This window comes from Xyrauchen texanus, chromosome 18 (genome assembly GCF_025860055.1).
Source record: "Xyrauchen texanus isolate HMW12.3.18 chromosome 18, RBS_HiC_50CHRs, whole genome shotgun sequence".
Lineage (NCBI taxonomy): Eukaryota > Metazoa > Chordata > Actinopteri > Cypriniformes > Catostomidae > Xyrauchen > Xyrauchen texanus.
Genome location: NC_068293.1, coordinates 21,033,156 through 21,057,434, shown reverse-complemented (window position 1 = coordinate 21,057,434; position 24,279 = coordinate 21,033,156). Strand labels below are relative to the sequence as shown.

General features: G+C 39.9%; 1 protein-coding gene across 4 annotated transcripts in view; it reads left to right on the top strand.

Annotated features, from left to right (window-relative positions):
- Positions 1-391: 391 nt before the first annotated feature.
- The window catches only part of LOC127659124 (kinesin heavy chain-like), a 50,033-nt gene continuing 26,145 nt past the window's right edge, over positions 392-24,279 (top strand). For 3 of the 4 annotated variants that reach the window (XR_007972496.1, XM_052148787.1, XM_052148786.1), the window contains exons 1-16: positions 392-845; positions 6,905-6,992; positions 7,179-7,252; positions 14,618-14,722; positions 16,850-16,898; positions 16,988-17,043; positions 17,152-17,239; positions 17,392-17,516; positions 17,678-17,782; positions 17,988-18,136; positions 18,278-18,426; positions 21,518-21,684; positions 21,814-21,882; positions 22,947-23,153; positions 23,284-23,427; positions 23,833-24,021. Coding sequence is in view for 3 of the 4 variants with exons in the window: in XM_052148787.1 (XP_052004747.1) it covers positions 657-845; positions 6,905-6,992; positions 7,179-7,252; positions 14,618-14,722; positions 16,850-16,898; positions 16,988-17,043; positions 17,152-17,239; positions 17,392-17,516; positions 17,678-17,782; positions 17,988-18,136; positions 18,278-18,426; positions 21,518-21,684; positions 21,814-21,882; positions 22,947-23,153; positions 23,284-23,427; positions 23,833-24,021 (1,953 nt within the window). In the remaining variant the exon portion in view is untranslated. The remainder of the gene's footprint in view (positions 846-6,904; positions 6,993-7,178; positions 7,253-14,617; positions 14,723-16,849; positions 16,899-16,987; positions 17,044-17,151; positions 17,240-17,391; positions 17,517-17,677; positions 17,783-17,987; positions 18,137-18,277; positions 18,427-21,517; positions 21,685-21,813; positions 21,883-22,946; positions 23,154-23,283; positions 23,428-23,832; positions 24,022-24,279) is intronic. The other variant, XM_052148788.1, reaches the window with a different exon arrangement.

Genomic DNA, 24,279 nt, shown 5'->3' with positions numbered 1-24,279 from the left:
ATGGTGTGTGCATGATAACATATATATTGATAATTCATACTAGTAGGCATTATTATTATTGTAGGCACTGCCTACTAGGAAGTGAGGCCTATTACAATTTCTTTGAATTTAATTATATTTTAATTCTACTATTTTAAATGGAGTGTTCGAATTACAACGCTGTTCTGTTTGCTATCTCAATCCAAACTCAGTAATCTAAATGAAATCTGAAAGAAAATTCTCAATAAAATTTAGGATGACGCACGACAATCGTGCCAATACCTTCTCATGATTTTATTGAATTGTTTTGCATTGCCGCACAGTTCTGTGGAGAGGCGCTGTTGTACTGCAAAAGGACCGGCCCATCAGACTCTCGGCAGGCAGACAGAAGGTGGAACTGTCCAGTGCTGATGCTCATCCAGGGCTTGAAGGTGGAATCGGCTTTAGCTCCAAAAATCTACCGTCAACTAAATCGACCTTATAGGCCCAGTATTTGACGAAAGGCCTATAGGTGATTATATATGACATGAAATAACGTCTGCAGGAGTTGTATCTTTTATTTGAGGTTGTTTTGAGCTTCTTTCACTTTCGCAATGGCAATGGGCGTTACTGGCTAAACAACTGGCAAGACATTAAGATTGTTTGATTGATGCATCCCACTGCAAAGTGCGGGCTGGATGACAAGATCTTTTGACAAGAGAGAACGTTTCGTTGGATTACATCAGTTTGTATTATACATGATGGTGGATGCAGCTGAATGTTGCGTGAAGGTGATGTGCCGATTCAGGCCACTTAACGAGTCGGAAATCAATAGAGGTGACAAATACATACCGAAATTCAAAGGAGAAGACATCGTCGTTATTTCGGTAAGATGCCTTAAGAGAGCACAGAGAAGTTCCTGAAGCATGTCTCACGACCTCCCAATTCGTTCCTTGTGCATGAGATAATATCACATACGAATGTATTATAGCCTCGTGTAGGTAGGCCTATACTTTGATTTATTCATTTATGTTGATCCCTTTACGTTTTGGTTCTAAAGGTTCATCCTACACTTCGATAGCAGAATCTGCATAAATATGGTGCATCTCATTTGTTAGAACTTCATCTGACCTGTTCGTATAGATTCTCTCTGTCGTTGGTTTTGTTTGTTCACTTTAAGAAAAATAGTAATCATTGTTACCTTAAGAGGCAATTTCCACAAGACCTAGCCTTTAAAATTAATTTTGTTTGTGTAATGTATTCAGGTTGACTCAGTGATGTAAAATAATATTGTTAAAGACTTAAATCAATCCAGTTCATTCAGATGTTACCACATGATTTTACATTTTTAGTTTTTGTTTTTTGTATAGACAACCCATAATCTCTTTTCATAGTTGCATTTTGAGTTACTTTAATTGCTTTGCGTTTTCTAAGCATCTGGCCTGCAAGGCCTTGTGGCCCATCATTTTTTAAAACAAATGTTTGTATATGCTTAAATATCTGGGCCTCACAGCTTATATATGGTCCCCTCAACAGGGCCCTGTTACTATGAGGGCCTCCAGCCCTCTTATATATAGGACCCTTTTGCCTTCCTGAAATCTTATAACGCCATCTGTTGAAAGTTTCCATGCTCTTCTGGAAGTAGACGAACATGTAAAATCATTTCCAAAATAACTACCTTCATATTTTTAATGCACTCTTTTTATGTGAAATCTTTGCTGATTTTGATAAAGTAAAATTAACAATAACATTTATATTTTTACTGATATTTCAAAATGAGTATTTATTGAATTCAAGCAACATGATTTAAATGTAATTTAAACAGGTTTAAATTATCATTTTCTGGCTATTATTTCATATTTAAACTCTTCATTGCTAAAACTGCATGTCTGCCCTACATTACAAAAATAACTTGGCTTAAGTGTTTGGGAAAAATTCAATGTTTATATTTACTTTGTGTGGTTCTGATTAAAAAGTACTGATTAAACTAGATACTTAAAGTTTGTTCAGACACAATATAATGTTGGTGTGACAAAACCTTGTCTGAAAGTTTAAAATAGTTTTAAATGCTTTAAGTTACACATTTTTACAGGTTAACAGTTATAAAGCAAGAAAGAAAGAAAGAAAGAGAGCATCTGTAAGCAGATTAAAGGTGCTGTACGGGATTTTTTCAGTATGCAAAAAAGTTTCTCTTCCGTTAAAGATATGAATAAATAAGTGTAATGAGATATCTCACCAGTCTCTGTGACAGCTGTAGACTTTGTAAACAACAAACAAAAATGTGTCCGTGAGCCGCGAGCATTGACGCTTTCCACCTATTAATAATTTTGCTTGTTCTCATGGTGTGGTATTTGAAGCAGATCATTGAGGCTATGATATATGTTTGTCAGTTGAGGCCACTATTGTGCCACTGTTGAATTTGACTGCCACAGGAACAAACAATGCTGCTTTTTTGCTGTGTTTTGGTCTCAAATTTATCTTTGGAGGGCTTTATTTTTGTAAATTACAAACATTCCAAAACAGACTCGTAGCTCATTTAAATATTCTGTCAGTGTTATGTAGTCTAGGGGATTTTTGGACACATTGAAAAGCCTTAAATGATGCCTTAGCAGGGCTTTTCAATAGAAGAAGAAGAATGGCCAAGGTGTAGTGTTGTTTCTAACAGAATTTCCCAAACAATGACCAAATTAACTCTATTTTTGAGCCCCACAACTTTTAGCACTTCAAAGTTCTCACAACGGTGGGTAAAGCCTTTGAAGGAAATAGGAACGCACCCCATCATTCAGATGAGTTAGAAAAGATATAAAAGCATGAGCCAAAACTGCCTGAACTCTTTGCCGAATTTCACCAGACCCTTGCATAGATATTGTAGGAGCCTACTGTATTTTTAAATTCATCAATATTTAAAGTGTTTGATGAAGATAAAATATATCATCATTAATATGGCCCCTTTAAATATATGCATTTTGAATGCATAATATGTAGTATTGCATTATGTATGACAAACGTACTGTCTCTTTAAAAACTGTGGCTCTTGTTTCGGTTGAGTGGTTTCTTTAACACATCTGTGCTGTGTGTTTGAATCAATCTGACTGTAAATAACAGAACTGGTATTAAAAGAGATTAAAGAGATTAAATCAATAAAAATCAATTACATAGATCTCAACTTTAAAAAAAAAATTGGCCCCAGGGTCCTTGCTAGTCATAATCTTTCCCTGTAAATCTCACATATTTTAATTTTATTTGTGTTTATAATTCAGTTTCACACCAGAAGAATCTTCTTGCTGTATGAACTTAATTTAACTGACCAAAGTAAAGAGCATTTGATATCTGGAATACAGAGTATCTGTGCATGGGTGTGACTTGCTATAATACTGTATCATGCTGCAGCATCAACACAGTGAGACACTAATGGTTTACAGTAAACCTCCAGAAATCTCTTGTGCACATACAATAGCCCATATTATCGCACTTATTCAGATGGTAATCGTCTTTACCATGCCAAATCGGCGCACAAAATCGAGCATAGCAGGTATTAGCCTTCTGTTTCTAATGTAAATTCCCCTCAGTGGTATCCTGAAGGCTCAACTCAGCCTGCTGATCCTAATGCCAGACATTTAGCTTTAGGTATGATAGTATCTGTTGATAAGGGATGATATATGTAAATTCATGGCTGTTAATGTTTAACTACCTGTGCCTACTCGCTAAAAAGCTGTACATCTATTATTTTGGCTCCTAACTCATATTTAATAAACTGCTGTCTTTCAACTGAAAATCTGAAAACTGCTGCTGTTACCCCTATTTTAAAGAAACCTGGCTTGGATAATTTTGATTTGAACAACTTTAGGCCTGTTTCTAATCTCCCTTTTGTATCAAAAATATTGGAAAGATTTGTTGCTTTGCAGCTGCAATCACATCTGCATACTAACAATTTCTATGAGCAGATTCAATCTGGTTTCCGCTCTTTCCATAGCACAGTAACTGCTCTTTTGAAAATTAGCAATGACCTGCTTTTAGCGGCTGACTCCGGGTGTCTTGGTTTTCTAATCTTGCTGGGCCACTAAGTGCTGCGTTTGATATAGTTTGTTATGACATACTTCTCTCTCGACTCTCTTCTATTGAAGTCCGTTACATAGCCATCTCTTGGTTTAAGTCCTATCTCACCAATAGATTATGTTTTATTTATATTAAGAAACTTAAATCTCACAATGTCCCTGTTAATTTTGGAGTCCTGCAGGGCTCTGTTTTTGGCCCTTTGCTTTTCAATTTTCATATGCTGCCCCTTGGTCATATTATCAGTTGTTATGGCTTTAACTACCACTGTTACGCTGATGATCTGCAAATCTATTTTTCAGCTCTTTCTGAAGCTGTGCTACCACTATGCTCACTTAATGATCGTCTTTGGTATCACTTAATTTGGGTATCATTTTTGACCCATCCTTATCATTTCAACCTCACATTAGTTCCCTTGATAAGGCTGCGTTGTTTCACCTCTATAATATTGCACGTCTCTGCCCACTGTTACACTGAAAATGCCTTGATTATTGTAAATCCCTTTTGATTGGCTTATCTGATAAACTCATTTCCAGACTGCATTATGTTCAAAACTCTGCAGCATGATTTTTGTATTTTTTGTATAGATTTTTTTTAATTATTTGTATTATTATTTATATTATTATCTGTCTGTCTGTCTGTCTGTCTGTCTGTCAGTCTGTCTCTCTGTGTGTCTGTCTAGATTTGTCCAACCAAAGATTATGCTAACTAATTCTGTAAAAGATTGTTAAATTATGTGTTTTTCCCTCTGAAATAATGGGAGAATCTACTAATGAATTAGTTATTTTCTTCTCTCATTTTCAAACATAGCCACAAAGTTTGCTTAACCTATCTTTCTTTTCTCTTTTTAAAGAACATATGAAAAGTAGCAAAGCTATTAGATTGAAATATACTGTGCGTGACATGTGTGTATGTACAAACAATTGCAGTGAGATTTATAAAACAGTTAGTGATAAAATGCATTTGTTACTGATTTGCAGTTTGTCAATATCAGACTGGATTTGACATTTTGCTTTTTTGGGGTTGTCTGGTCAGCAGTGTTTAATTTAGGTGATAACATCCTGTTATACAGTATGTGCAATGCCACAAAGAGGGCCAGTGCTCCTGTGAGTAATTTGTGTTGCCATAGTGACAGGTGGAGTTTTAGGGGTCATGACTGGTGGGGAAGAGCTGGGATTAATTAGTGGAATATTTAAGTCCACAGAGGTCTGGGAGATTTGTTTAGACACACTCAGTGTTGCATGCATGTTGCTAAAATAAACCCTTGCAATTGTCTTTATTTGTTTTTCTCTTGTATAGTATGACATTTCATTCTGCACCACCTGGTTCAGATATAAATATTAATAAATATGTGTCTGGTGTGTTTTGGAAAACTCTGGCCATAGCACCTTTATTTTTTTATATGCTGCACATATATCCATGTATGACATACACTTGTATTTACTTAATTCCAAATGTATATAGTGTTTATTCAAGAAAACCATCTGAAAACAAGGAGAGTGCAATTGTGCATTATCCTTTCGTGCACAAACATTGTTCAGGAAGTTGCATAGATTTTTGATTGAAGGTGGTAAGATGCTAAGGAAAAAGCCTTAATAGTCCCTAGACAATGTACATCAGTCCTTGACTTAATGCTGTGCATTTTCCCTGCCACATGTGTGCTTCAACATATATGCAGGGGCGGAGCAAGGATTTGTTCATTGGGGGGGGGCTCCATCCGACATGGGGGGGGGGGGCAACTCAAACTAGCCCATCTGGCACTAACAATCATTTCACGGTCCAAATCACTTAGATGACATTTTCCCCCATTTTGATGGTTGCTGTGAACATTAACTGAAGCTCGTGTCTGCATGATTTTATGCACTGCACTGCTGCCACATGATTGGCTGATTAGATAATCACATGGATGATTGTTGGTTCCAGATGGGCTGGTTTGAGTATATCTTTAATTGCTGATCTCCTGGGATTTTCACACACAACAGTCTCTAGAAATAACTCAGAATGGTGCCAAAAACAAAAAACATCCAGTGAGCATCAGTTCTGTGGATGGATATGCCTTATTGATTAGAGAGGTCAAAAGAGAATGGCCAAACTGGTTCGAACTGATACAGTCTAACTCAGATAACCGCTCTGTACAATTGTGGTGAGAAGAATAGCATCTCAGAATGATATTCTGAGATGCGGGTTGGCGCTGTTTTGGCGGCACAATATTAGGCAGGTAGTTTTAATGTTGTGGCTTATCAGTGTATATATACAATATATATATACTGAATATAAAAATAGAAACTTCCCTTTTTCAGGACACTGTATTTTAAAGATAATTTTGTAAAAATCAAAATAACTTTACAGATAATTATTGTACAGTGTTTTCCATGCTTGTTCATTGAACCATAAACAATTAATGAACATGCACCTGTGGAACGGTCGTTAAGACACTAAAAGCTGGTGGCCACACCAGATACTGACTGTAACTTTTGATATTAACGACCCTCCCACCCCCACCCCCCTTTGTTTAGGGACACATATTTCCATTTCTGTTACACATATGTCTGTGAAACTTCTTTTTATGAGTTATTTTTGAGTCTTTTTATGTTCATACAAATATTTACACATGTTAAGTGTGCTGAAAATAAAAGCAGTTGAAAGTGAGAGGACGTTTCTTTTTTTTTTTTTTTGCAGAGTTTATATATTCAGTGAACTGATTTACTCCACAGATCCATTTACAGAAACTTGTTACACAGAAAGATGGTCTCATATTTTCATCTTTAAATGTCATATTGTTAAAGCCTAAACCCATCTATTCTATATCAGATATATGAGCTATTCTATGACAGAGATGCATTTTTTGTAAAGGCTTCTTATTTGTTTTTGACTGACCTGCTTTTCTTTTTAGGGCAAACCATATATCTTTGACCGAGTCCTTCCTCCGAACACAGCACAGGAACAAGTATATGACAACTGTGCCAAACAAATTGTTAAAGGTTTTGTATTCATTACATATTTTTGCAAATCATGGTAAATAGAAATGATTAATTAACCTGTTAGTTAATTAGTTAACATGTTTAAATGTCTAAAACTTTGAGGTGGAAGTATTTAAAAATAATAATAAAAATGCCAGCACTTTGAATGATGTTTCTGATTTTTAAGAAATGAGTCTTGCATTTCAGATGTGCTGGAAGGATATAATGGGACTATTTTTGCATATGGCCAAACCTCATCAGGAAAGACTCACACTATGGAGGTAAATAAGCAAACCGATTGTATCATAAGATGAGGATGTTTCAGAAAGTTACACGTTTTCTTGCAAAAACAGAATGAGCCACATGTGGCTCTTATGGGCTGATCAAATTTGTATATGCTTAGTCACAAAATGCTTTAGAAGAATGCATATCTTTCAGCATCTCTCATGAAATGACTGAAATGTAAAACTGCTGCAAAATGCCACTTAACTGCATCCGTTGCCCTGGAAACAGATGGTTCTTTCAGCAAGTGATATGAATATAAATTCAAATAATTCAGTCATTTAAAAAAAAAAAAAAAAAAGAAAGTTGTCTGAGGGTCATGTGTGTTTTGTTGATTCATGTTTTTCATGTTTTTTATTTTGAAAAGTTCAGTTCCTGTTTAATGTCATGTGATTTTATGTTACCCTCCATGTTTATGTGTCTTGTTTTCATTGGTTGATTGTCTTGTTATCTTGTTATCAGATCTATTTCGACCTCACTCAGACCGTCACCACGGTCTTACCTTGAATGACGCCATTCTTCCGCCTATCCTCGAGACCTAATATCAACAATGTCAGGTGACTGACCTTAGGGGTTGGCTATATAACATCCAGGTGAACCAACCACTTCCTCTTGCCTTTCTCGCCTCATCTGAGACCGTCGCGGTAGAGCGAATTTTTGAAAAACTAGTTCCAATCCGTCACATTTTCGTGCAGGTGCTTAACGTCCCTGAGGATTGAGGTGGTTTTCTCCGCACGTCGGTGAGTGTTTCTTTATTTTTTCAGCTTGTTTACAGGTATTTATTATTGGTTCTTGGGTCAGCTGTTCGCAGCAGGAGAGAGTTTTTCCATCTTGTTTACTGCGTGTAGCGTACGTAGAGTGATGGATATATTATTTTCTAATAGATTATATGATTTTCAAGGAGTTCTGTTCGCAGACTTATTTTGAAAGATGAGTATGAAGTGATTCGTCACAATCTATATATTAAGGATATCTGGTTAACTGTGTTTAACTAATACCTGCAGTTTAAGGAAGTGTTTGATTTGATTAATGAATGGTGATTCATCACAATCTATGTTAATGGCATTGTCGCTTGTGTTTTTCAACTAAATGCCGGTAGTTTATTTTAAAATCTTGCAGTTCAACTCCAAGAATTAATTAAAATACTGTGATTCGTTACAGTTAATCTGTCTATTTATTTAGTTTTCTTATCATAGACCATTATTATATGAGTGACTTGACCTCTGGCTTGTTGTTATGAGTCACTCAAGATGTCGGTTTTGCCAAACTGGCATACAGTCAAGAGATGGGCACCGTGAATGTCCCTCTTGTTTGGGTATGCAACATCTGTTAGATGATATCGAAAACCCCTGTGCAGCTGCAATAGAGCTAACTTTGCAGGAAATTGTGCAGAGAGCCAAACATTTAACTGGTGGCAAAGAAATGATTCCCAGTAGTCCCTCTCACAAACGCAAGAGGCCTGATGAGTCGATCAGGTCTCCAAGTTCTGACATGCCTCAAGATAAACGGGAGAAGGCCACGGTAGTGCAAGAGCCCAAGGACGATACTCAGTTACAAATATTGGCAGCATTACGTGACTTAGCTGGTAAGCTTGAAACACGTAACACTTCAATAAGCACGCAGCCATCTGCAGCCCCTATTGCACCCTCTCCTGGAGATGAGTTAACATCACATCAGGAAGAGAGGGATGATTCTATGGATGCCGTGTCACTGCATGCAAATAATTCCCTTTATGGTAGTGAGGAGGATATTGGCGAAAATGAGGAAGATGAATCCAGGTCCGAAGTTTCAGAAGGAAGCCTGCATTCTGACATTCTTTCATGCATTTTAAGTGCAGCAAGGATCCTGGGCCTTGGTGCTCAGGAAGAAGCTACAGCTCCAACCCCCACACAAGGTGTATGGACGAGTATTTCCCCTGCACAGCCTACTGTGTCCATTCCTGTGGCTGAGGATTATTCCCAGATCCTGAGGAAATAATCCAAAGGCTGCACCCCAGTTTAATGCAGGTTGCAGAAAGAAGGTCCTTCCTCAGGGGAATTCGCCAGGGAGGGGCTGTCGTGAGGAGTGTGAGGTCCGAAAACCAAGTCCGGGTAGGCCTAGTAGGGGGCTACCAGAGTGACTTGCTCCTCATCCTCCCTGACCTTGCATAGCACCTGCCGTCCCGAGGCTCCGGTGCTGAGAATAAACTCAAAGCACTTACCTTGCTCCGCGCACCCGGCAGGGGGCGGGTTCGTGACTGAGGAGGAGGTCTGATGCTGGCGTCCTCTGGACTCCTCTGAACCGGCCGGCCGGGGAACAGTCGTGATCTGAAGGCGGGGACACCGCGTCCATGGAGCCGGGACTGTTGAGGCCTGAAAGCAGAGTGCCGTGAGAACGGCATTTGCGGGCCAGGTGACCCCAGAGACAACAAGGAAATAGCTCTATAGAGTGTAACGAATTTAACAAAAACCGGGGAACGGAGTGGTCTTACTAACTTTGGAGCTAACGTCTCGGTCTCTGGGTCTGTCATCTCAGGAGCGCCTGGGAGCCTTCTGGGTCCTCAAGGGGGTCCGTGAGACGATGGGCATCCAACTTCTGCGGGGGGCTCAACGCTGGGGCTGAGAGCTGGGCCCACTCACTTGTTAGTTGAGGCGGAGCACCACTTTCTTTCTTTCTTGAAAGCCGCAGGAGGACGCCCTCGGTGAGCAGACAGGGCATGGCCCCTGGCACGTCAAGAACAGGACTACCCAAGTGCAGATTTTGAAGTGCCCTGGCCCGGTGGACTTGCAGGAGCGGGCCATGGCGTGCAGGGGGGGAGCGGTCTGGGACCGTTCTACCACCGAGGGTAGCGAGAGCGGAGGAGCGAGGAAGCTGGGCTTGCTCAGCTCGTCATGCACATCCGGGAAGGAATCCACGGCTGTGAGCGGCGCATATGCCCGCGGAACCAATTAAGCCCGGGGAAGCATAGCGGACCTTCTTGCGTCAGGCTCAGACTGGGCGGAGACCCGAAGGTGGCGGCCCAGGCGAGTTATCCGCATCCGGCGCCGCTGTTACGCTCTCCGATGCAGCGGTGATGTCATCATCCAATGCTGGGGAGCTCGAGGGACCGGACGGTAGGCCGTTAAGTGGACTGCATTAATCTTGAGCTCGAGGGAAGCAGGCAAGCGTGCCGGGGAGGCGGGAGGTTTTCGGGGGGATTTACCCGGCGAAAGTGTCCCGTTATTCTCCCCAGATTGTTCTCCATCGCCCGCGGCGCCTGCCTCAATCCCGTAGGAAGGAGGCGAGGCGCGGGGGGCGGCTGAGATGGCTCTCTCTCACTACAAGAGAAAGTAGAGAACGCAATGCTGCCGCGGCTATGTTCTCACACTGAAAACATAACCCATTGGAGAGAATGCTCATCCCGAGCTCGGACAGAAACAAGCAAGCGTGCTGGGGAGGCGGGGGGTTTCGAGGGGGTTCACCGGGCGAAACGGAGCCCGTCATTGTCCCCAGATCGTTTTCATCGCCCGTGGCGCCTGCCTCAATCCCGTGGGAAGGAGGCGAGTCGCGGGGGCGGCTGAAGCGGCTTTCTCTCACTACAAGAGAAAGCCTATGACCGCAATGCTGTCATGGCTATGTTCTCGCACTGAAAACATAGACCATTCATAAAAACGCTGCCTGCGTGTGATCGCAACCCAGGAATGCAAGGCAGTTTTTATGACCGTCAGAGGTGGGGAGATATCAACCACATCCAGAAACTACACAGGGGCGGAAATATCGTCTTTAAAAAGACACGTCCTGAGAAGGACGTTCAACGCCACTGTGTTTTGCTCTTTAGAGCTGAAATTACTCTTTAGAATAACTCTTTCGAAGTTGTCTGCGCTGTCGAGTGCCCAGGGGCAAGAATGCACAGCCGTGCACGAAGGAGAAAGCAGCTGTTATGCGCCGTCAGATCCAACAGCATGCAGAGCGTCAGAGGATTAACCAGGAACTTGGTGTGTAACTCGCAGCAGAGTTCATGCATGACCATCGGCTCGAAGAAATTTTCTGAATGAACTCCCGTATTTGCGCCGCTTAAATACCCGTATGTCCGGGGCGGACATGCAAATACTGGTTGCCAACTCTCATTGGCCTTTTTTCATAGTCCAGAGGTGAATATCGGCGCTCAAGAGAGACCCCTAGTGTCGCTTCTCTGACACAACGTGGAGAGAGCGACAGAAGGGGAAATGGTCCTTCAACATGTACAGTCACTGGGTTTCAAGGTGAACTGGGAAAAGAGCAATCTAAGTCCCAGACAACAGACAGTGTTTGTGGGAATTTCGCTGGATTCCCAACTGATGACTGCATCTTTGTCATCCCAGAGGGTGGAACAGTTGGTCAGTCTAGCTCAGTCATTTCGTCTGAACAAGAGAATGAAGTTAATTCAATTTCAGCGATTATTGGGCATGATTGCAGCGGCAGTGACTGTGGTCCCACTCGGCCGTCTCAGAGCCCGTCCACTACAACGTTGGTTGAACAACTTCCACTTGCATCCCAAATTACAAAGGCATGTGAAGATAAAGGTTACACGAAGATGTATCCAAATGTTACGCCCTTGGAATACGAAGACGTTACCATCACAAGGGGTTCCTCTAGGCAACATCCCAGCAAGGCGATCTGTGATAACGACAGATGCTTCTCTAACGGGTTGGGGAGCAGTTTGGGAAGGCAGGTCCATCAGGGGACTCTGGGAATCCCCTTGGACCTCGGAGCACATCAATGTGCTGGAACTCAAGGCAGTCCATCTCTCCTTGAGGGCTTTGCTCCCGTTGTTGCAGAACAAACATGTTTTGGTGAGAACAGACAACATGTCTGCAATGTACCACATCAATCACCAAGGCGGCACCAGATCAGCGCGATGTCTCCAGGTGACAAAGTAACTACTCTCTTGGGCATTTCTGAAGCTCTCATCACTCAGAGCAGTATACATACCGGGAGTAGCAAACAGAGCAGCAGACCTGCTGTCTCGAACTGGACCTCTCCCGGGAGAGTGGCGTCTCCATCCCGAAGTGGTAAAAATCATATGGAGTCAGTTCGGAATGGCGAGGGTCAATCTGTTTGCGACTACAGAGACAACTCATTGTGATCTATGGTATTCCCTGAACAACCAGGGAGGTCCCTTGGGGATAGATGCACTATCTCAAGAATGGCCGGAGGGATTGTTGTACGCCTTTCCTCTCCTACCTCTGATTCACCTGGTGCTCAACAGGGTAGCGTTGGGTCATCACAAGGTTTTACTTGTGGCCCCCAGGTGGCCAAAAAAGCATTGGTTTCCGAACCTTGTACGTTTGGTCCAAGGTCAACCTCGGCAGTTACCAAAGAGAGCCGGTCTTCTCTCCCAAGCAGAGGGCCAAATCTGGCACCCAAAACCAGAGATACTACAACTGTGGGTATGGCCCTTGCTCAGCCCCTCTCTAAAGACTTAGACGAAGCTGTATTGAGGACAATAAATAGTTCTAAGGCACCATCTACGTGGAGTAACTATTCTAGCAAGTGGCAGATATTCTCAACGTGGTGTCAAGACCAACAACTAGATCCAGCCAAGTGTGACACCAGTTTGGTTCTTCATTTTCTTCAATCATTGATGGATTCGGGGATGTCAGTTAATACCATAAAGGTCTACATTGCAGCCATCTCCCACTTTTATGTATCAGTGGATGGTGCAAATATTGGCAAACACCCTTTGGTGTCTCAATTTCTTAAGGGTGCACACCGTTTACATCCAAGGAGAAGTATGAGAGCACCTGCTTGGGACCTTTCTATTGTCTTACACTCACTGACCAAAGCACCTTTTGAACCTCTGGAGCAAGCCGATCTCAAGTTCTTGACATGGAAGACAGTCTTCCTACTGGCGATATGTTCGGCCAAGAGAGTTGGTGAATTACACTCTTTATCAGTCAGTGAAGAATGCTTGAGATGGAAGGCGGAAAAAACAGGGGTTTTTCTTTGGCCAAACCCGTCATTTCTACCCAAGGTCCTTAAACCTAGTACAATAAATCAAGTGATTGAGCTTGATGCTTTCCGTCCAGGTCCCCTTTGTTCGGGTGCTGGGTTAGATAATTCTTCTCTATGTCCTATTAGAGCATTGCACACATACATTGAGCGTACTCATCAATTTCGGCAGTCAAACATGCAACTATTCATATGCTTTGACAAGAGGTGTGCAGGCAAACCTGTGTCTAAGCAACGATTGTCTCATTGGGTAGTGGATACAATTTCACAAGCTTATGTCAACCAAAATCTACCTATCCCTGGTGATCTGGTGGCTCACTCTGCCAGGAGCATGGGTACTTCCTGGGCGGCACTCAAGGGGGTAGCGCTCTCAGACATCTGTGCTAAAAAAAGAGGCCATTTGCCTCTTGGAGCAGCCCATACACGTTCACTAGATTTTATAGGATTAATGTGGCAAATCTGAATTCTTTGGGGTCTGCTGTATTATCTGTGACTAAATTAACCCCTCGTGACCCTGGTGGTATAAATCATCCAAGGTAAGACCGTGGTGACGGTCTGAGTGAGGTCGAAATAGATCGTAAGTTATGACCATAACTATGGATCTATGAGACCGAACGATGACCGTCACCATCCCTTGTCACTCGGGACGAACTGGGCGTTCCAGGCAAGAGGAAGTGGTTGGTTCACCTGGATGTTATATAGCCAACCCCTAAGGTCAGTCACCTGACATTGTTGATATTAGGTCTCGAGGATAGGCGGAAGAATGGCATCATTCAAGGTAAGACCGTGGTGATGGTCATCGTTCGGTCTCATAGATCCATAGTTATGGTCATAACTTACGTTCTGTCTGTTCATTGATTCCTTCATCATTGTTTTACCCCTTGTCCATGTATTTAGCCCTCATGTTTACCATTTGCCTTTGTCAAGTATTGTTTGTGAATGTTACTTTGGAAGTCTATTCAAGTCTATGTCAAGTCAGTTATGTTTGTTATGGTTTGGATTCACTTTTTGGATATCACTATGTAAATAAACTACACTTGGGTTCCTCTTTACTTCATTTTCATCATCTTAATCATTGTCATTGCCAGCACCAGCAGTATCATTACACTGAGGAGTCACAGTTCATACAAATAAATTACTCTGTAACTACATCTCTATCCTGGTACAATCTGCACTTTTGAAAGATGCAAACTAGCATATAGGATGTGCTCATACATCCCTCAGAGGGAATATAGACCAATTTGCTTAAATATGACATAATAAACACATATAGTTAATTCTTTAGAACAGTGCTACACAGTTTATAGTTCTAACACAACCCTATTGCATGATTTTGCAGAAAAAAATAGCATCTGATCAAATATTTTTTTTGACAGGAAAATCACTCCCTTTTGTGCAATTTTTCTCAAACACAGGGACAGCTCCACAACCCCCAGCAGATGGGTATCATCCCACGTATTACACAAGACATCTTTGACCACATCTACTCTATGGATGAAAACCTGGAGTTCCATATCAAGGTAATCAAAAAGGGGAAATTACCAACATTAAACTTACATGTGTATTTTCACAACTGATGCCACATAATACTCTATTAGTTGGTTTTACTAATATGCACATCTTTGCCACCAGCATAAAACATATTTTAAATTATTTATTTTAATTGCCTCGCTGGCATAAATCATTATATATTCAGTTATTAGATTTATTATGTGTCAGATGAAATTTAGAGGGTTTATATATATATACACAGTGCATTCACAATTATTAGGCACATTGTATTCCTCAGGATTAAGTTTTGAACAAATGCATTGCTCTCAATACAAAATGTTATTGAACCTCAAACCTGAATGTTTAACAAAGGAAAAGTGAGTTTTGTCTTTCTCAGCGGAATATATAAGTGTGCACAATTATTAGGCAAATAATGTGCACAATTATTATGCAACTAACTTACAAAACGAATTTCTCCCAACTCAATTGTTTATTCTAATTTTTAGAGTAAGTGCAACAAATAAGTAACACAAAATGAAAATTAAATACAATTTTTGGACTTTCAAAAATATTCAGTGACCAATATAGCCAAATGCTGTTCAAAGAGGTGTATTGTCTTCACTCACTGTAAATCTCACCTTTGAGAAGGATCCACAAGTTCTCAGAAGGATTTAAGTCAGGTTAGGAAGGGGCCAAGTCATTATTTGGGCATCTTTGAGGCCCTTGCTGACTAGCCAACAGTGAGTACTTGATGCATGTGATGGAGAATTGTCTTGCATAAAGATCATGGCCTTCTTGAATGCTGAGGACTTCTTCCTATACCACTGCTTGAAGAAAGTACTTTCCAGAAACTGGTAGTAGGTTTGGGAGTTGATTTTCAGTCCATCTTCAACTTGAAAAGGTCCAACTAACTCTTCCTTAATGATAGCAGCCCATACCAGTATCCATCCTCCACCTTGCTGGCACCTGACTTGAAGTGGTACCCTGTGTCCATTAGTGATCCAACCACGGGCCCATCCATCTGGTCCATCAAGAGTCACTCTCATTTCATCTCTCCATAAAACCTTTGAAAAATCTGTCTTCAGGTATTTCTTGCCTAATCTTGATGCTTCAACTTGTGAATATATTCAGTGGTGGTCGTGTTTCAGCCTTCTTGACCTTGGCCATGTCTCTGAGCACTTGACACCTTGTACTTCTGGACACTCCAGGTAGGTTGCACTTCTGGAATATGGTTGCTTTGGAGGATAATAGGTTCCTGGTAGATTAACTTTTAATTCTTTTGCAGTTAATTTGTGCCTTTTCTTCTTAATGTTGTTTTTGTGCCCCAGTTGACTATTTGCTACAAAGGTTTGATTGTCAGGTGGTCACGCCTCAATAGTTTAGCTATATCAAGAGTGTTGCATCTGTCTGAATTGCATTTTAAAATTTTTGACTTTTCAGTGTCAGTTAAATCTATTTTGAGGTAATGATGTTGTCTAATAATTATGCAACCTTGATAAAAGGTGTTAGTCACTTTCACCATACCCTCCCTCATTACACAAATACATATCACTTGAAAATTATTGAATCCAATAAGCTTTCATGATTATATAGTTTAGAGTTGGAAAATGTGCATGGAAATAATGATAAGATCAGAATATTTACTTGCCTAATAACTGTGAATGCAGTGTGTATATATATATATATATATATATATATATATATATATATATATATATATATATATATATATATATATATATATATCATGATTTATTAATGAAGAACTCTGTGATTGTTTTTAATTTAAAAGTTTTAGACACAAATGAATGTTTCAAATATAATTAAAATTATGTGCACAGTGTCCTAAAAAGCAATTTTATTCTACATGGTGTGGGTCACCTCAAGGGACCCGACATATTAAGATATTTGGACCAGCCAAATACTATTCGCCTTATCTCAGTGAGGGCTGTTATTTGACAGGATAAATTATGTGTGTCAAAATACAGCATTCCTACAATGGGATCAGTACATTTGTTGTTGTGTGTTGCTGCATTCACACCAATAATTGTCAGTTCTAAGTGGAAGACTGCCATCATATTAGCCAGCACAACATACACAGAACAACAGGGTCACTATTTCTTGTTCATGCGAATTAAAAGTAATTCCCTACACAGGTCTCTTATTTTGAAATCTACCTGGACAAGATCAGAGACTTACTTGATGGTGAGATAAAGTCTCATTCACCATCTATTGATTTTTTAATAGAATCAATGTTTATTTCTTTGTGTGAATTAAATGTTCTATTTCTAAAGTTTCCAAAACCAACCTTGCTGTACATGAGGATAAGAACCGGGTGCCCTTTGTCAAGGTAGGACTAACCTACTGCCCAATGCAGACTGTTTACATTTTCATTCACCCGGCATTAAGCAAATTGTACATTGATGTTTCGTGTTGTTTGATGTTTTTCTGTGGGCAGGGCTGCACAGAGCGCTTTGTGTCCAGTCCAGAGGACGTCATGGATGTAATCGATGAAGGAAAAGCCAATCGTCATGTGGCTGTCACGAGTTAGTGACCATTTAACCTGGTTTCCTTCCTACAATATATCAAACCTTGCCTATCAAAAACAATATATGGTGCTATTATCCTTGTTGTGTGTTACAATATTAAATACTAACCCATGGTCCTCTAATATTATATTGTGTCTGTCTTTCCACAGATATGAATGAGCATAGCTCCCGCAGTCACAGCATTTTCCTCATTAATATTAAGCAGGAGAACGTGGAGACAGAAAAGAAATTGTGTGGGAAGCTATACCTGGTGGATCTGGCTGGAAGTGAAAAGGTGACTTTTTTAGCTGTGGTTGGCAAAAGTCTGTCTCTAGCAAAGTAAAATAATGTATTTTCATGGCTAATAAATTGAGCAGATAAATAACAATATGTGCATAGATCAAATATTATATCTATCTCTCTCTCTCTCTCTCTATCTGACCATCTCTCTTACAGGTCAGTAAAACTGGAGCAGAAGGATCTGTGTTGGATGAGGCTAAAAATATCAATAAGTCTCTCTCTGCTCTGGGGAACGTCATCTCAGCCTTGGCTGAGGGAACTGTAAGTGCTTTGCCAGGTCATCTGGCCAATAGTTTCCTTGTATCCTTTTCCTCAATTGTTTTTTTTTTTTTTTTTAGATGCTGCTTATCCTGTGTCGATAATCTAGGCCATGTACACATAGCACAAAGTAAAACATATCTACATTTGCTTTGTGCTTTTACATTATATGAATTTATATAATGCTTTATTATCTTTCTCATCACAGAAAGCTCATGTGCCATACAGAGATAGTAAAATGACTAGAATTCTTCAGGACTCTTTGGGTGGGAACTGCAGAACCACCATCATCATCTGCTGCTCTCCCTCCATATATAATGAGGCTGAGACCAAATCCACTCTCATGTTTGGCCAGAGGTGATACCATTTATAACCTCTAAGATTTTCTTCAGCTGAAGGCAGAGTGAAATTCAGCACAGTCTATTGTACTGAAACAAACAACTGACTCTTGATATAAGTGCACATGATAAAATGTATTGCCCTTCTTTCTTAACACAGAGCCAAAACCGTCAAAAACACTGTTTCTGTTAACATGGAACTGACCGCTGAAGAATGGAAGAAAAAATATGAGAAAGAGAAAGAGAAAACCAGGGGTCTGAAAATCATTATCCAGAGGCTAGAAAATGAGCTCAAACGATGGCGGAAAGGTAAACAGAGAATAGAGAAAACACACACAGTGGTTAGATAACTCATCAACTCATTTCCATTTCCTGTTTGGTGCAGTTTTAAATAAAATAACTTCTTTGTGTATGCTATTACAGACTGATCTGTCAGATGCTTAGAGTTTAAAGCAACTGTAATGGTTTGTCGTACACTGCTTAAGGGTTTGTTTACTGGGGTGAAGTTTGCAGAGAGGCCAGTGACTATGTTGACAAAAGCATTGTTTTTGAGCTTTACCGATATGCCCGATGATGACTCTTTACACTAAGAGAGGAGGCAGTTATTTCTTCCTTGGTTTGTTTATTGTGTAATAAAAATGGCCATAGATTTTTTTTTCCAAGTGAAATAATGCTGTTACCAAAGAGGAAATGAAGTTCCACAGTATACAGCATTTATTGGTAAGAACTTGACAAAAATTGGCTTACACATAAACCACATCTACAGAGTACAAGTGTACTGAGGACGATCATGCTTAATAATTGGCAAGTAATAAATACCAATTAGCACAGATTCCACAGATTGTGGAATAATACACAAAAAATGACTTTAAACAGACAGGCCTGTCTTTGAGCGAAAGCTTGTAAATGTAAATGTGAACAATGCAACATTATATAAATTAGATGAATATATTTGTGTTTAATCTTTTCAGATATTATTCAGCCTCAGGGGTCCTTTTACTTTCTCTTCTATGAATTCTGAATCATTTTTCATCACTCTGTCAGCATGCATAATTTTTTCTCTCCTGCATTCCAATGTAATAATTTTCATTTCTGTCAATGTGACTAGCTCCCCCTCTCTCTTGCACATAAAACACACAGATGCTGAGGTGAAGATTCTCTCCCATCTCATCACTGCAAAGCCCAGAGGTTCACTAAGGCTTTGGCTTTGTTTGCAGCTGTTTCTCTTTTTGCTTCCACACATTGCTTTTATCATCTGGTTTACTGCAAGCCTCACTCTAGAGCCAATTAGTTTTTGATGCTGTTTTAAAGCTGCACTGTGTAAGATTTTTGGGTTAAAAATGAACAAATTGCCGTTATTGATTGACTTCATAAATGTTCAAAGCAATGTCTTTACCTTACCCCGATTCACTACAGTAAGCCTATAAAATTATTTGTATTTTGAGCTGTCGGTTCAATTTGGCAGGCTTATAACTTTAATCTATGCGTCATTACGTCATGTCCGCACACACAGGAAAGAAGTACCGAACGTCTCATGTTCAGTTCAGTCAGAAACACTCACAGTTCAGGACAGCATCGCTGCAGTCTAGATGGATGTATATCTGTTATCCATTTGGTGATGTTGTCTACCTGCTATAATGCTTGAATATGTTTTCTGGTAGGGTTGTTGAAGCTAAAGCTTGTCATGCTTTTATGAATCGAACATTACTCATGTGTAAAGCGATCCTGATGTATCTACATTGTTCAGTGAAGTTACTGTGACATGTTTACTATGTAAGACTTCTGTAATTGTTATATTGCATATTTAAGCTTATTATTTGTATTTTTAATAACGTATATTTTATCCCCATCATTACTGAATCCTCATTTTATGTTTTTAGTTTACGGTGTTATTGTGTGCATTGCATAGACATGCTATTGTAGTAACTGAGGCTGGAAAATATAGTATAAAAATATTAATGTCTTCTATTGAACTCGTATCAGCCATATCACGAGTTTAACTTCTTAAAATGCAAATTATAGTACATTTCATAGTAGATAAAACACTTGAATAATCATATTATGATCAGCTGGTGGTGGCTGAGGAGAGTCCCTTGTTTTGAGTGTAGTGTCAGAAAAGTGATTTAAGTGTAAAATTCATTCAAATATGTATAAATAAGAGTGTTGATTATCTTAATCAAAGCAAGTAATAGTTCAGTTTCAAATGTTTAATCGTATAACATAATAATCAACATGAAAATAGCATGTTATGACTCCGGCTCCAGTCATGATCACGCACAGGTGGTGTCCAGTTAAGCTCAAACTGGGAAATTCATGCACCAGAAGAGCAGTGCCAGAACAAGACTGACCTAATATATTCTTCTGCAAATTGCTTGCAATTTTAAGTTTCAACCGCAGATGTCGCTAGAGAGCACAACGTTACATTGTGCAACTTTAAATACAAGCTATCTTCCTCATCTCATGGCAGTTTGATCCATGTTCTTTCATATCAATTTGTATTATTATATATATATATATATATATATTTATCATGCAGCTGGCAAAGAATTTGGTGGGGCATTGTGTTGCATGAAGGGTGTTAAGTTATGTTTAAGAAATTTAATTAAGAGTATGTTGTGCCTTTTATGCCATTTAGATTTGTTGATAAAAGGATTTTGTTTAAGCCATAGCAATGAGAAACATTTTTGTTTGTCCTTAGATTTTACTTAATTCTGTGTAAAACATAAAAAAATCGGGGATACTTCGTAAAATGAAAATTCTCTCATCATTTATTCACCCAAATGCTCCACCTGATATGTAGGACTTTCTTTCTTCTGCAGAACACAAACAAATATTTTTAAAAGAATATCTCTCTGGTGGTCCTCACAATGCAAGTGAATGGTGACCAGAACTTTGAATAAAAATTAGGTGTGGGTGAGAAAAAGATCAATATTTAATTCCTTTTTTTCCTATCAATCTCCACCTTTGACCATACACAACCAGTAGGTGCCTGAATGTGAAAGTGAATGTCACTTCCACACCAGAATGTAGAAGTGAAAGTGTAGATTTACAGTTAAAAAAGGACTAATATTTTTCTGTTTCTCACCCTCACCTATCATATCACTTCAGAGGATCCCATCAGAGTCTAATGGGTTACTTTTATACTGCCTTTTGGGCCTTTAAATTTCTGGTCACAATTCACTTGCATTGTGATTAGACCAACAGAGCTAAAATATTATTTAAAAAATCTTTGTTTTTCAGAAGAAAGAAAGCCATGCACATCTGGGGTGGAATGAGGGTGAGTAAATGATGAGAGAATTTTCATTTTTGGGTGAACTGTCCCTTTATAGTCACATGGATGTTCATAAGTTTGAAGCTTGCAACTGCTGTTGTGTTGGGCTGACATATATAACGTCTTCAGGTGAGACTGTACCTGTTGAACAGCAACGCAACAGCAAGGAATCCAAGAATTCTGAAGCCGCTCCCATAATTGACACATCGGCTCCACCCCCTGAGCCTCTTTCTGATGCAGAGAAAACACAATATGAGGAACTGATCAATGAACTGTATCAGCAGCTAGATGACAAGGTGATGAATACCTCACACGTGGTGTAAGAAGTTTCAGGAGGATAGTGCACTCCCTACAAACTCTTTTTATCCCTGCTGCACCTCTTCCTCTCTCTCTCTCTCTCTCGCTCTCTCACTCTTTTCCATCAGGATGATGAGATCAACCATCACAGTCAACTGGCAGAGAACCTGAAGCAACAGATGGCAGATCAGGATGAGGTGAATTGACTCCAATAGCAGCACTGTAGAGCACAACATTAATGCCCTCCACTACTTATTATACCACACATCTCATTCCATGATTAGGATATTTTGCCTGCAATGCATCTGAAATTGAAAAAAGGACGATTCGATGAGCATTGCCACAAGATAAGGAATAGCTAGCTGAAATTGTAAATCAGCTTTATCTACACTATGTGTGGCTGCTGGTAAAAGCCATATGCCGCTGGTCACATAAACGAACTGGCTGTCACACATTTATCAAAACTAGTTTAAATATCAATTTATATTGAGGAAAGTGCAAAATGATGAATGAGAGAATTTGTTGAAAATTATTAGTTTTTCAGATTTAGCCACACCATCTCATTGCTTACTTAGAAATTCCCATCAGGTAGATTGAACATCAGTTCTAGGAAAGGTGCTCCTAACCACACGGGCAGAAGTGAAAGCCATTTAAATATAAATGCTGTTCCCATGGGAATGACTCAACGTTGTTTAAAAGGCCAGTAGAGCTTTTTGCACCAGCATATGCTGTGTGGGTTCAAAATCAAATTCACCAAAAGACCATGCTGTTGCGTATATAAGTTGCAAGCATTACCAGCTAGGCTTTGCTGGTGAACTGCATGGATGTAAATGGATGGTCCACCATCTAAACCAACACTATATATATAATGCATGCTAGTCTAAGCTGGTCTTTTTAGCAGGTTCCTGTATCTCATTCTGCATCTTCTCTTTTGGAACATTTGGACTCAATTAGAAACTCATACACAAAATTCCCATATTCCAACATCAATATTATTTTTTGTAGCTGATGATTGTCTATTTTTGAATAGCATTCCACTGACCACAAAAATAGCAGTTCAAATGTCATCTATGGACTGATATTAATGTTTCATTACACTGTAAACTGCTAGTAATGCAGCACATTCTTCAACATGATAAAATGGTACTGTCCCTTATCATAATATACTATTGAAAAGCATAAAGTATGAATTCCCAAAGATTAAAAAAAAACTTTCAACAGTCATTTGATGTCTAAACTTACTCATCATGCTCACACACAGCTCCTGGCATCCACACGCCGTGACTATGAGAAGATCCAGGTAGACCTGAGCCACTTGCAGCATGAGAACGAGGCAGCTAAAGAGGAGGTGAAAGAGGTGCTTCAAGCCTTAGAGGAGCTGGCAGTGAACTATGACCAGAAGAGCCATGAGGTGGAAGAGAAAGGCAAGAAAAACCAACAACTTTCAGAGGAGCTTGTGCAGAAAAGTGTAAGTAAAATGAGGTAAAGAGAGAATGTATATATCAGGCCACATGGATGACTACTGAAGAGCTCATGTGGGAGATGGAGGAAGGTTTTGTAGCTTTGTGGAGTGATTCTGGCCTGTTGTTATCCTGTAGGCAGCTCTGGTTGGTGTGGAGAGGGATTTCGCTGCCCTATACGAACTGAGTGGGCATCACAAGAAGAGATCATCAGAGATTCTCAGTCTATTGCTCCGAGACCTCAATGAGATTGGCAGAGTTATTACCTTGAGTGACCACAAGGTTGCAAGAACACACACCTGTCACACACAAACAGCATACATTTGTCCTTATCAGAGGCACACAGGCATTTGTACGCAATGTCAGGCATTTTAGCATCTCTTTTAGCATGTTCACTAACCAAGGGGTTTTCAATGGTTGATTCTTATTGCAATAGTTCATCCAAAAAGGAAAATTGGAAAAAATAAATTGGGACCATTTACTGGGGACCAAAAGCACCATTAAAAATTTTCAAATTAGAAGTCCATACGATAGCTATTGTAAGACAATAGCTGTGTGTGAGGCCATACATAATTTATGATTTTGTTTATGGGTCATCAAGCTTGAGATCCCACAAATATTTAACAAATGGAAAACAAACCTTGGTTTCCACTTCGAGTCCTATTTATGTCTTTTCTTTTCCCTTAGATGGCAGAGGTGAATGGAGGAATGGAAGAGGAATTCACCGTGGCACGTCTCTTTATCAGTAAGATGAAGTCAGAAGTGAAGTCTTTGGTCAACCGTAGCAAACAGCTCGAGAGCGCACAGACAGAAACATTGAGTAAAATGCAGGCCAATGAGAAAGAGCTCGCTTCCTGCCAGCTCCTGATCTCTCAGGTACCCATTCTGAATTATGTATTGAAGGGCAGTGCACAGCTACCTCTTGTGGTGGATGTTAAAGGAACACTTTTGCCTTTTTAGTGTGAAGGCATTCACACTAGAACCGTTGTATCATTGAGCTCATTGAGGTGCTGATTCGCATTGATTAATTTCTTGTGCATGATAATCTCAGCATCTCAGCCTTTGATTTCAGCCTTCCTCAGCATTCCAGTTCATTCAAAACTGGCCAATTTACAACAATCAGTTCATAAAACA